General features: G+C 40.6%; 1 protein-coding gene across 4 annotated transcripts in view; it reads right to left on the bottom strand.

Annotated features, from left to right (window-relative positions):
• znf385c (zinc finger protein 385C) overlaps positions 1 to 12025 on the bottom strand; it is a 147646-nt gene that overhangs the window by 82080 nt on the left and 53541 nt on the right. For all 4 annotated transcript variants that reach the window (XM_034894810.1, XM_034894811.1, XM_034894813.1 and 1 more), the window contains exon 2: positions 5812 to 6141. In XM_034894810.1, the coding sequence (XP_034750701.1) occupies positions 5812 to 6141 (330 nt within the window). The remainder of the gene's footprint in view (positions 1 to 5811; positions 6142 to 12025) is intronic.

Genomic DNA, 12025 nt, shown 5'->3' with positions numbered 1-12025 from the left:
CACAAACAACAAAAATCAAACAAGTCAAAGGAATATGAGATATGGAGAACGATGAAATGAATAGACAAATGCAAATGTTCTCTCCCTCCTCCTCTCGCTTTCTGGTCCCACAGAAAATACGTCCACACATGACACATTTATGCTTCCTTACAAAGCTAAGCAAGATTAGCACAACCATAAATACAACCAAGCACACACAGGCAAACAGTGTGTTGTCAGGCATTTGGATTTACAGAACTATTGGGTTTAATCAGGCCAGGCTGCTGTCCACTCTCTCACTTCCTTTTCTCTTCCCTCTCTTTCACTCAACAACCTTCAATCATTATTTGATCATCTGTTCTGAAAAGGAGGATTATTTTTTTTTAAAGTAGCATATGTGTTTGTTGGTAAGAGTGAGTATGAGTGTGTGACGAACGTGCATCAGGCATTTCTGTCAGTGGCGTGGTTGTTTTAGTTGGCTGTGCATATTTTGGTGTGTCTAGTTGTGTTTTTGACCATAATTAACAACGCTATGAGGGATTAAGGCCTGTCTCAGGACTGGGCTCCTTGCTTTACTTGGTGAGTTGGAAGAAGTCCAAGGCATCCCACTATTCCATCTGAGAACTGCAACGCTGGAGGAGAGAGGAAGGAAATGGGGTTTCATGCTCATATGCATAAAACTGCTACTGTTGTTAACAACAGTATGCATGTTTCACCTTGTGTCAACTAAATGTGTCAAAATATAAAATGCAGTTCACATCACACATAGGACACACTGACACGGATCGTGCTGACATATAATGAAAAAAGGAATAGCATACGGACTCAATTCCTCTCTGCAATTCAAGCTTGGGCTCAGATTGTGAGCAAGACTTAAACAATGAGTCACCCATATCACCTGGGCTCTTCTTCATGTATTTCTATAAAAAACTAATGATGAACAGAATTCCAAAGGTCTTCAATACGGCAACGTATTTCAGTGCTTGAGTTGGAAGGGTTATTTTTATTAGTGAGGAAATTATGCAAGTGATATAAAAGCATTGAACACCTATAAATCTGTTTTTGCTCTGGTTCCAAAGTGTCTTTGGCATTGAAATATTGCAAGCATTGTGATTGTTTTTCTTTTTGGACAGGATGAATTATAGCCAACATTAGCAGCCGCACAAGAATCATGACAACATAAAAAATTTCTTTTGGATTTGTTTTGTTTTTTTCTTAAGTAGCTTTATTCTGTCTTGAGGAAATCTATTTACTTCACCCTAGAGTTGATGGAAAAACACCCGATTTGTGTTGGATGTTTTTCTCCCTTGGCCACACCATTCCATTAAAGAAGCAACAATGTTGTTTTAACATTAATATATCATAGCCTTCTTGATTTTAAAATGCTTGTATAAAAAAAGACTGACACAGTGAAATCACTCATTATGAAACATTAGGATTCAAAAAATGTGCATAAACTGCTTAACACCTGAAGTCACATTGTCACCTAAACATCTGGACTTCTTTCCATCCTGACAGCAAGCTTCAGTACATATTACTTTTCATGATAACCGTGGCAATCATTGGCACATTCGTCTTTTAGTGGGACTGGTTCTGCCACATGTCTAGCATCCATAACAGAAGGAGGGAGTGATGAAAAAGGGAGAGAAAAGAGGGGAGACAGGAGAGGAAGAAAACAGAGCCTGAACCCACTGTCAGCTCCGAGAAGCAGAGAGGGAAGGAAACGCTAGTCGACATGGAGACGATTCGCTTGGAGTAACGCGCGTGCAAGCACGCACGCAAGCGCACACAAAAAAAATGTTATATTCTTTATTCATGAAATCTATAAACCTATAAAGATCCATAAAGCACGGATGCCTTATTGTACACATTGTACATATGTGGGCTGACATAAACTCAAAGGCACTGAAGCAAGTATTTATGTTTCCACAGCACAAGTTATAGACTCTGCAGCATTTAAGAATTCTAAAAATATCTGATCCAGACATGCAGGATGCATGGATGCACACACACACACACACACACACACACAGAAGAGAAGCTGTGGTGGAGCTGAGGACACAGCAGGGCTGGCTGCCTGCGGGAGTCAGCAGAAGGTGAGCAGAGATAAGGCTGTGTGATTGTGACTGCATGTCAGAGAGAATCTTCACACCACAAGAGTTAGCATGCCCTGCACGCACGCACGCACGCACACATGCACACATACATTTATTAAGTTGTTCCATGCTTGCCACTCTGCTGCACCTACAGCAAACAACTCGAAGAGCTAGTAACAACAAAAGGTAGCATGATAAACAATTAGCGTCGCTCATGTCTAATAGTTTTGAACACACAACAAAGACCAGAGCTAACACCAATCCAACAGTTTGTTCTGAACTTGAGTAAGTTAAATTAAATAACTGATTGATTACAGTTTGTGATCCAGAAAGCAAACCCAAAGACTGAGCCTAGAGGTGGAAAAAGCTAAACAAGTAGCCGACCATTTTACCACCACTGTGAATACTACACTAAAAAAGTTATTGCCTTGTTTTGGACTTTTGTTTGTTGAATAAAAAAAAAGTTGAAAATTCAAGAGTAACTGCATGAAATCCCAACAATCACTTATTCGCTAGACTGAACAGTCTGCCAGCTCCATCTTACCAGCTGCCTCTGCTGTAGACTGAACATGCTGAATCAGGTAAACAGCTGCTGATAAGGGCCGATTAAATCCAACAGTGTCAGGGACTTAGATAATGTAAATTGTGTGTGTGTGTGTGTGTGTGTGTGCGTGTGTGTGTGTGTGTGAGGATGAATACATAAATGTGTCCTGTGAAATTGATAACGCACCTTTTCAAGGTTTACATGTTATTATTTTTCATACACAAAACATGCATGCATGCATGCATCCATGCAGCCACACATGCACATATAAAGTCAAATACATCCATCCATTTTCCCATAGACATAAGCATTCAAACCCTAAGACATACTAGTCTCATGGGTGTTTTCTGGGTGAAGAAGTGCTCACCAAAAAGTTGGACCTAAGCACTTTGTGTTTCAACGTTGAAACACAATTTTCAGCTCAGAATGAGCTGAATTATTTTGTGCTGATCTCAGGCTGTGACAACCCTAATGGAAATTAATCGGAAAACACCGCACGAAAACATTGCATTTTCTTCTTCTTTTTTTCCTCTTCTTGCTTTACAAACAACTAAATGCTACATTCACACTTGCTGTTGATGACATGTTCCTCTCCTCTGTGATTGTTAACTTTCAGCTGTAAAACAAATTCCTCAGGTGCTGCGTATAAATACATTTTTCATACTCAGAAGAAAAATATATCAATGACAAAACATGGATTTAGCAATCATATGAAGAATCACTGGCAACAGAATATAGCCTCTTAACATTTTAATACAATTGACTTAATGTTAAGTATGTTGGACATGTTTGTGAGAAGTTTGTCATATGTCAATCAAATATCAACATGTTCACAAATCTGTTTTTCATATCTTCACAACCAGATGACAGTGTGATCTTAAGCACACGTAATTCCTTCTAATAAGGGAAGAATGAAACAGTGTGAGAACAATTACATCCCTTCCATCTTTTGCAAGGACATAGAGGGACTCAGATCCACCGATTCATCATTAGCCTTAGAATACTTAGTGTCATAAAAATTAAAAAAGAAGAAGATTGAAATATTTTCTTGATTGTAAACAAAGAGGTTGGAAACCCACAATGCCTTTATCTATAGGTAGGACAGTTGTAATATGATAGCTTCCCAGGAAATCCATCAAAAATATCTAACAAAGTGCCAATTAAAAATAATAAAAACATATGCACATCAGATCTCTCTATCAGAGTCAATTTTGAAAGCTAATCTTTATAAAGCAAAGTAAACAAAAGTGACAACAAAATGATGGAATTGTTATTCCCACATCTGCCTAACCCTACAAACACTGATAAACAGAATGAGTTCAATTTAGGAGAAAGATAATGTATGTTTTATTGTGCAACAGTTAAAGTAGCACTCCAAAGGGTTTTATAAATAGCTCTCCCTACTGCAATTGTCAGACATCAACTACAGGTAATTTCAGCATAAAAAAAAAAAAATTTGACTTAATGGCTTCATCCATTATTAATTCCCAGAACAGCTTTGCTTTTTTAAAACCTGCTTCAGATGCTACAAAAGACAGATATAAATGATGTGAGAATCATAGAAACTACTCCCTGCTGCTGTCAGCTGAGAAGCTATATTGGAGCAGTTGGTGGTTAAGTGCCATGCTCAAGGGTAAGTTGACTCTACAGTGTTTACTCTATGTTGATTTTGTAGTGGCCGCCCGCCATGGCAAAATGAGTAAAACAATGAAAAAACAGTACCAGAAATAGGGCAAACGCACTGTGTAGGCTAGTCGAGGTTGCTTTTTAAATGATCCCGCCAACATAATGCTGTTGGCCACCGCTCCCATTGCAACTTAACAAGTAGAGCTACTCAGAGGTTATAGGAACTGTCCAATTAAACCCCACATAGTGTTGTGTTGATGTAGTTTATTGTCAAAACCTCTTCCAATTCAACTATTAAACAGCTCTACCAATAACTATACCACGGTGGGTCAGTTCTAATTGGACAATATTCAACTAGTTAGTTCTGTCAGCTCATCGTCCTGATATCAAACATGTGGAAACATTAAAATGGTAAGTGAGTCAGTGTAAAATAATATAGATTGGAAATTGCCATTAGATTTTGGCTTTGGGTTTCCCTATGTAGAATTTCTTGTGAAATTCATTTTGTAGACCGGTTGTAGATGTTAAGTATATAGTTCTTCAAAAAAATAGTTTGATCACAACTGAGAATATGGCTCATTGTGTGTGAATAGAGGTGTGTGTGTGTGTGTATGTGTGTGTGGGGGGGTGTTGTGACCTTCCCAAAAAGTAATCAATAAAAACTTTCTTTAAAAAAGAGTAACTGTTGAACAAATCTACTTCCTTCAGCATCAGGCCAGTGTTAATATCTTTTCAAGGCTTGACATTTACCCATTTAGATCTACCGCTGGGTTGAAATTATTTCACTCGCTTTGAAAGATTTTTTACCTGATGTCCCAGAATGCCCTTTTCAGAAGGTGCTGGTTCAAATACTGCAAAGCTCTTTCAAAAACACAGAATAAAGACACACATAAATGCACTATTGTCAACACACATGCATCCAACCAAATGACCTACCAAGCCGTGTTGGTTGTTGACAGTGTGCATTTCTGTAGGCCATGCAATTGGTTATTTTGGCTTCAAAACCCGCCGTGCTGAGACACAATCAACTGGTACCCCTCCATCTTTAGTTGAATGTAAACGAGTCAAACGTATCTGAAAGACTGATTCCCCCGGAGCGGACTCCTAATCGAGTCTGTGACTAGAATGACAAAAAGTCCAACTTCACTCCGCATTACTCCCAGGAACACAACCATCAAACGCAACCAGCACTTAATTAACTTCTCACTTGCTGACTGCACTCAGCTCTGCTATACTTGTATGTGTATGTGTGTGTATATGTGTGTGTGTGTGTGTGTGTGTGTGTGTTTGTGTGTCCTGAGCCCGAGGCTTTGTCTGAACACATTTTAGCAAAGAATTGAATTTGTTAAACTTCTATTGAATACACGTTGTCTGGATGGGCATGCAGAGGTTAGTGACAGATGCTTTAAACAGTGTGTGGGATAGTGCAAGTCTGAATGGCCCTATTGTGCTGGACAAGGTTACAAAATCCAGAGGCAGAGCACTTTATCTAATGTTCTGCATTTACATCTTGTTTTGCAACAATAAAGAAACATCGTGGTCAGTTGAGCACCGCTCCAAGCCTACCTGTGTTACTGGGCATCTTGCCATTGCTGATCTGCTTGAGTCTCTTCTGGTGGGATTTGCCGTTGTAGTGGATCTGGGCCTGTGCAGCTGAGTTGAGTTGGATGTTGCAGACCTCACACAATGTGTAGTTCCGATGCTTTCTCTCCCTTTTTGGTCTGCAGAGCACAGAAGGCAGGGCACCCCCTGGTGACTGCTCATCCGGTACTGCACCCTCATCCTGGTTGTCACAGCTGGGCTCGCTGTCCATCTGCACTCCGAGCCCAGCGCCAAAGCCTCTTCTGTCCCGCTCAGTGCTCGTCAGAGCTGATGGGCTGAATGGACGTTTCATATCTGTGATAGAAGAAGAGGAAGGATAGGATGAATACAGAAGGATGGAAAACATTGTGAACAGGAGGAAAGAACAATATCGTTTAGAGGTTCACTTTACAACTCAGGTGTAAGACCAATCCCTGTTAAAAACTTTTTTCAGTGTACACATGACTCATGATGCTCCCTCCCTTTCTGAAGCGCCCCATAGTTAGCATGCGCAACACAGCATGGAACAAAGTGAGGCCGTGGGTCCTGTCTCCTGTGGATGGAGGTATCATTTTCCCCAGTCTGGCATGACCTGGCTCATCCAGCATACAAATCCAGCCTGTTAAAACCTGATAGCCACAGAGGACATGTGCAAAAATACCCCTGGTCCCAAAGCTTCGTTGAGAAGTGTGTGGAATCTAAGCTTGTACCTATCCGATGTAAGTCATGCTTGTCAGCACCGTCAGAACAAAGTGACACCTGAACTGTATACAAACACTCCTGAAGACACCAGGAAACAAAAGACAGACTGGGCACAAATGTGTATGATCAAACTGTGCAGTAGAAAGTCCAAGCGGTGGAGGTCCAGGGGTGCAATGACACACCACTTGGGGGAGACAGAGTGCTGCAGTGTGGCTCTCTAAGGACCAGTGAGGGCCCTCTGTCAAGCTGCTTCACTTATGATGACTGCATGCCTGGTTGCTGTCTGTCCACCCCTCTAAGCCAAAATCCTGCAGCAGTAGCTGCACTGCCTCTGTGAAGGATCTCAGCCAAGCAGTGCCTGAATCACATCAGCAAACAGGAAAACAACGGGGAGTCTGGGGCTTATGAAACAGCTCTGATGATGTCTGACAATGTTCAAACTAGAACGGTAGAATTACAGATACAACAGCAACTGCATAAAATATACAAGTATGTGGGAGCTTAACACTTTGACCATCTACTGTGTTTGTACAACTAGCTGTACATACATTAGTTGTAAAAACCTGTATATATTGGGGGTTTACAGGAGAGCAGGTCAGTTGTATTGAAAGAGCAAAACAGGCAAAGTGACAGAAAAAGGCTGCTGCTCGAAAACTGCAGTTTTTCCATGGATGGCTTTGTGGTCAGAGAAGAAGCTTCTCAGGATAGACAGTCAGAGCGAAGAGCTCTTTGTTTTACATGCAGCTACTGTCTCTATAAATAAATTAAAAGGTAGGTCTACAGTAGCTCTATGAAGGATTGAGACATCACCATTGTAAAAAGTCCCTGAAATACACCCAGCAGTGAGTTTCTGCTGCAGGCTTTTTGCCTCCGACTCAAGTTATTTATGTAAACACTAGACACACACACACACACACACACACAAAGTCGAGTCTATGATGCATACATACCTACATGCATGAAAAATCTCTCTCACACACACAGCTCAAAAACACATTAGGGCAAGCAGCCTCCATGAAAGCTGCTATTCACATTGCCAATCTGGGAGCACTCAAGAGGCACCATCAGATGTTTTCTCAAAAGCTTTGAGCAATGCTACTCTCTGGCACTGAGTGAAAAAAATCTCTGTGGTCCTTGACCACGCAACCTCCTCACACTCCTGCCAAACTACTACCCAAATTAGCATGGTTGTAAAAACAAAACCTTCAATGAAGAACTGCAGAACTTAACATCCAGAGCACATTACATCTCGCTGTCCTCTATCACCGTGCACTGAGAAGCAGCTCTTCATAAAACACATATGCATATATATAAATAAACATACAGATATATACATATATGCACACACACACACAGTATATACTGTATATTTTTATATATAAATACATATATACACACACACACATATTTATATATATATAGTGAGGAAAATAAGTATTTGAACACCCTGTTATTTTGCAAGTTCTCCCTCTTAGAAATCATAGAGGGGTCTTAATTTGTCATTGTAGGTGCATGTCCACTGTGAGAGACATAATCTAAATTAAAAAAAAAAAACAGAAATCACAATGTATGATTTTTAAACTATTTATTTGTATGATACAGCTGCGAAAAAGTATTTGAACACCTGAGGAAAATCAATGTTAATATTTGGTACAGTAGCCTTTGTTTGCAATTACAGAGGTCAAACGTTTCCTGTAGTTTTTCACCAGGTTTGCACACACTGCAGAAAGGATTTTGGCCCACCCCGCGATACAGATCTTCTCTAGATCAGTCAGGTTTCTGGGCTGTCGCTGAGAAACACAGAGTTTGAGCTCCCTCCAAAGATTCTCTATTGGGTTTAGGTCTGGAGACTGGCTAGGCCATGCCAGAACCTTGATATGCTTCTTCCAGGACCACTCCTTGGTTCTCCTGGCTGTGTGCTTTGGGTCATTCTCATGTTGGAAGACCCAGCCTCGACCCATCTTCAATGCTCTAACTGAGGGAAGGAGGTTGTTCCCCAAAATCTCGCAGTACATGGCCCCGGTCATCCGCTCCTTCACACAGTGCAGTCGCCCTGTCCCATGTGCAGATAACACCCCCAAAGCATGATGCTACCACCCCCATGCTTCACAGTAGTTATGGTGTTGTTGGGATTGTACTCATCATTCTTCTTCCTCCAAACATGGTTAGTGGAATTAGGACCAAAAAGTTCTATTTTAGTCTCATCTGACCACATGAATTTCTCCCATGACTCCTCTGGATCATCCAAATGGTCATTGGCAAACTTAAGCATGATTTCAAACCATAACGTCTTAGTGTATTTCCAACAGTAACCTTGGAAACGATGGTCCCAGCTCTTTTCAGGTCATTGACTAGCTCCTCCCGTGTAGTTCTGGGCTGATTTCTCTCCTTTCTTAGGATCATTGAGACCCCACGAGGTGAGATCTTGCATGGAGCCCCAGTCCAAGGGAGATTGACGGTCATGTTTAGCTTTTTCCATTTTCTAATTATTGCTCCAAAGGTGGACATTTTTTCACCAAGCTGCTTGACAATTTTCCCCGTAGCCCTTTCCAGCCTTGTGGAGGTGTACAATTTAGTTTCTAGTGTCTCTGGACAGCTCTTTGGTCTTGGAAATGTTAGTAGTTGGATTCTTACTGATTGTATGGGGTGGACAGGTGTCTTTATGCAGCTAACGACTTCAAACAGGTACATCTAATTTAGGATACTAAATGGAGTGGAGATGGACATTTTGAAGGCAGACTAACAGGTCTTTGAGGGTCAGAATTGTACCTGATAGAAAGGTGTTCAAATTTACTTATTTGAAGCTGTATCATACAAATATTTTTTTTAAATATATATTACAAAAAAATTATTTTTTGATTATGTCTCTTACAGTGGACATGCACCTACAATGAAAATTGCAAGTGGAAAAACTTGCAAAATAGCAGGGTGTTCAAATACATATTCTCCTCACTATATATATATATATCTATATATATACATACATACATACATATATATATACAGACACACATATATATATATATATATATATATATACATATATATGTATATTTGTGTTTGTGTTTATATAAAAAAACAACTATTACATGATCTCAAAGATCAATTGTGCTTTTTATGATAAATAGCAGTCCAATGTCTAGCCTACAAAAGTCATACTTAACCTCATGCTTGCCATTTTGTGATGCAGTTTAGCCTTCTACAGAAATGGCCTAAGCATGACGGTTACCATAGAGACCAGTCTGGCCCACATCTGACAAAATACCCTAACAGTAAAAGCAGTACATTTAGCGCTGGGTCCTTTGGTGTCAATAAAGCTTACCTTAGAGATTCACTGTATATATACACTATCTGCATTTTGAATGGGAGTTTCATTCTTATAGAGCTACAGGAAAGCTTTTTTTTTAACAGAGATTTAATATTTTCAATCCATTGGTAAAGTAAAAAAATATAAATAAATTTAAACAAATCTTCACTTTTTATGAGTGAAAGGGTCCTTGCACTATTTTCTGCCAACCTGGGGACCATTTGGTTATTTCACTTAGCAACATTAATCACTGGTCAACATTGGTCACTAATAATCAAATGTGATCAAACACACCCAGAGAAGCCTGATGAAACAGTTTAGGTGAGATATTGCATGTTAAATAAAACCTAAAGATGTTTTTGTAACTTAAATATTTGCTTTAATGATTTTTTCATGAATATTGAATGTTATTGAAATACTTAAGATGTAGAGCCCATCTTCATGGCTTCAGCTCCAATGCAAATATTAAAAATTAACTCATACTCACCTAACCTCACAATACATAATTTTTTCGCATCATGTCCATAACAGAACTGATGGATGGAGAAAGAAAGGATGCTATGTCTGATGCCATTTCTCTGCGTGTCTTGCACTTCACTCTAAAGTGTCTGGTACCTGGAGAGAGAAAGGGACAAGCTACTCATGTGTACAGTGGCTGTGTATCCAAAATGACCAAAGGGCTTTTACAGCTTTACCTGTGTGTATGTGTTTGAACCGATTAGCCTGCAGAGACTTTAAAGACTCTTCCAGCTCTAGGTAAAAGCTGTGTGAGACAAGAGCTCATGCTGTGTCTGCACACAGACATCTGTAGGCTGATGCAGGGCAGGAGATTGTCAGGGGGTAACGCTGGGGAGAGGACAGCGAGGGCAGAAGGCTCTGCCAGCCTTGTCATGTCTGCTGTTTCCCCTGTCTGATGTGCCCCTCCTCCACCTTCACCATCCACTCTTGGCACAGGTGAACCATCAAGCACTGCTGTGATCTAGCTGGAAGACCCAGACTCACCCAGCATAGCAGCTTAGCAATAAAAACTCTATTTATGATCTTGTGTCTGCTGCTCATTGATCCTGAAATACTATAGCACTTTCCCCAGCTCAAACCACCGACCCACTGTGACGAGCACCCCCACCCATCCACTGTGGCCACAGTTGGCATGGGGGCGTAGGCTCTTCCTGGTGCAGACAGCAACCGGCCTCAAGATGGTTCAGCGCAACCATTGTAGTTATGTTAGCAACTCCTAAAATCACACTGAAGAGAGGGGGACACAACAACAAGTCCAAACCAATGGGACAAAGCAGTTCTCACACAGGTCACATATAACACAAAATGCCATGCGTACATACACAAATGCTTATATACAGTTACCATCACAGTTGCGAACATAACTTGCCCTCAGATTCTGTAAACAATGGGGCAAGCAATTCAGCAAACATGCCTAAATAAACAGACAACTAGACTTGACTAAATACGTTCTCTGTTGCCTAGAACGCATGGACTGAACTCAGCAAAATAAACAAAAATCCTATCAAGCTGACCAGCAGCCAGAACACACATTCATATCCTGTTTTCACTGCCTCAGAGGAGATAAACACATACACGTGTGAAGGAAAAGGTGGTCAGAGGAAAAAGCCCCCTGACTAAACAGTTAGATGCAAACATGTCAATAGTTAGCATTTATCGCCGTTAAGCAGACTAACAGTGACAGCTGTAAGCAATATGACAGCGGATGAGGATATTCCAGTTCCTTATCTGACATATCAGGTGGATATGGATGTTATTTTTCCTGACAATAAACTAGAGCTTGAGCCACTTGACTACATTAGGTCAGTAATGGCTTAGAGATAGAAAAAGACGTGAGGAAAAGTGAGAGAAATTGGTGAAGTGAGCACAAAGGCGCTTGTATAATTGGCATCATCAAAGTATCATTATTGTCATCATCAACGCTGTATTGTCATTACTACAACTATAGAACGGGCCCGAGGTCTTCGAAGCTCCTTGTCTGTGTCCAGTGTATCAGTGTTGATTATGTAAAGCCCAGGCTATGGTTCTCTAATGAGTGTAATTATACAAGAATCAGTTCTATGCTTATTGAAAAAGAAGTTACAACCCCAGTGCAGCTGTCTCGGGAGTAAAAGGCAGGACCAAGTGTTTGCAGTACCCATCACCCCCAGCAGCACCCGAGAGTAAATAAAA

This window comes from Etheostoma cragini, chromosome 15 (assembly GCF_013103735.1).
Source record: "Etheostoma cragini isolate CJK2018 chromosome 15, CSU_Ecrag_1.0, whole genome shotgun sequence".
Lineage (NCBI taxonomy): Eukaryota > Metazoa > Chordata > Actinopteri > Perciformes > Percidae > Etheostoma > Etheostoma cragini.
This window is presented reverse-complemented; position numbering and strand designations above follow the sequence as displayed.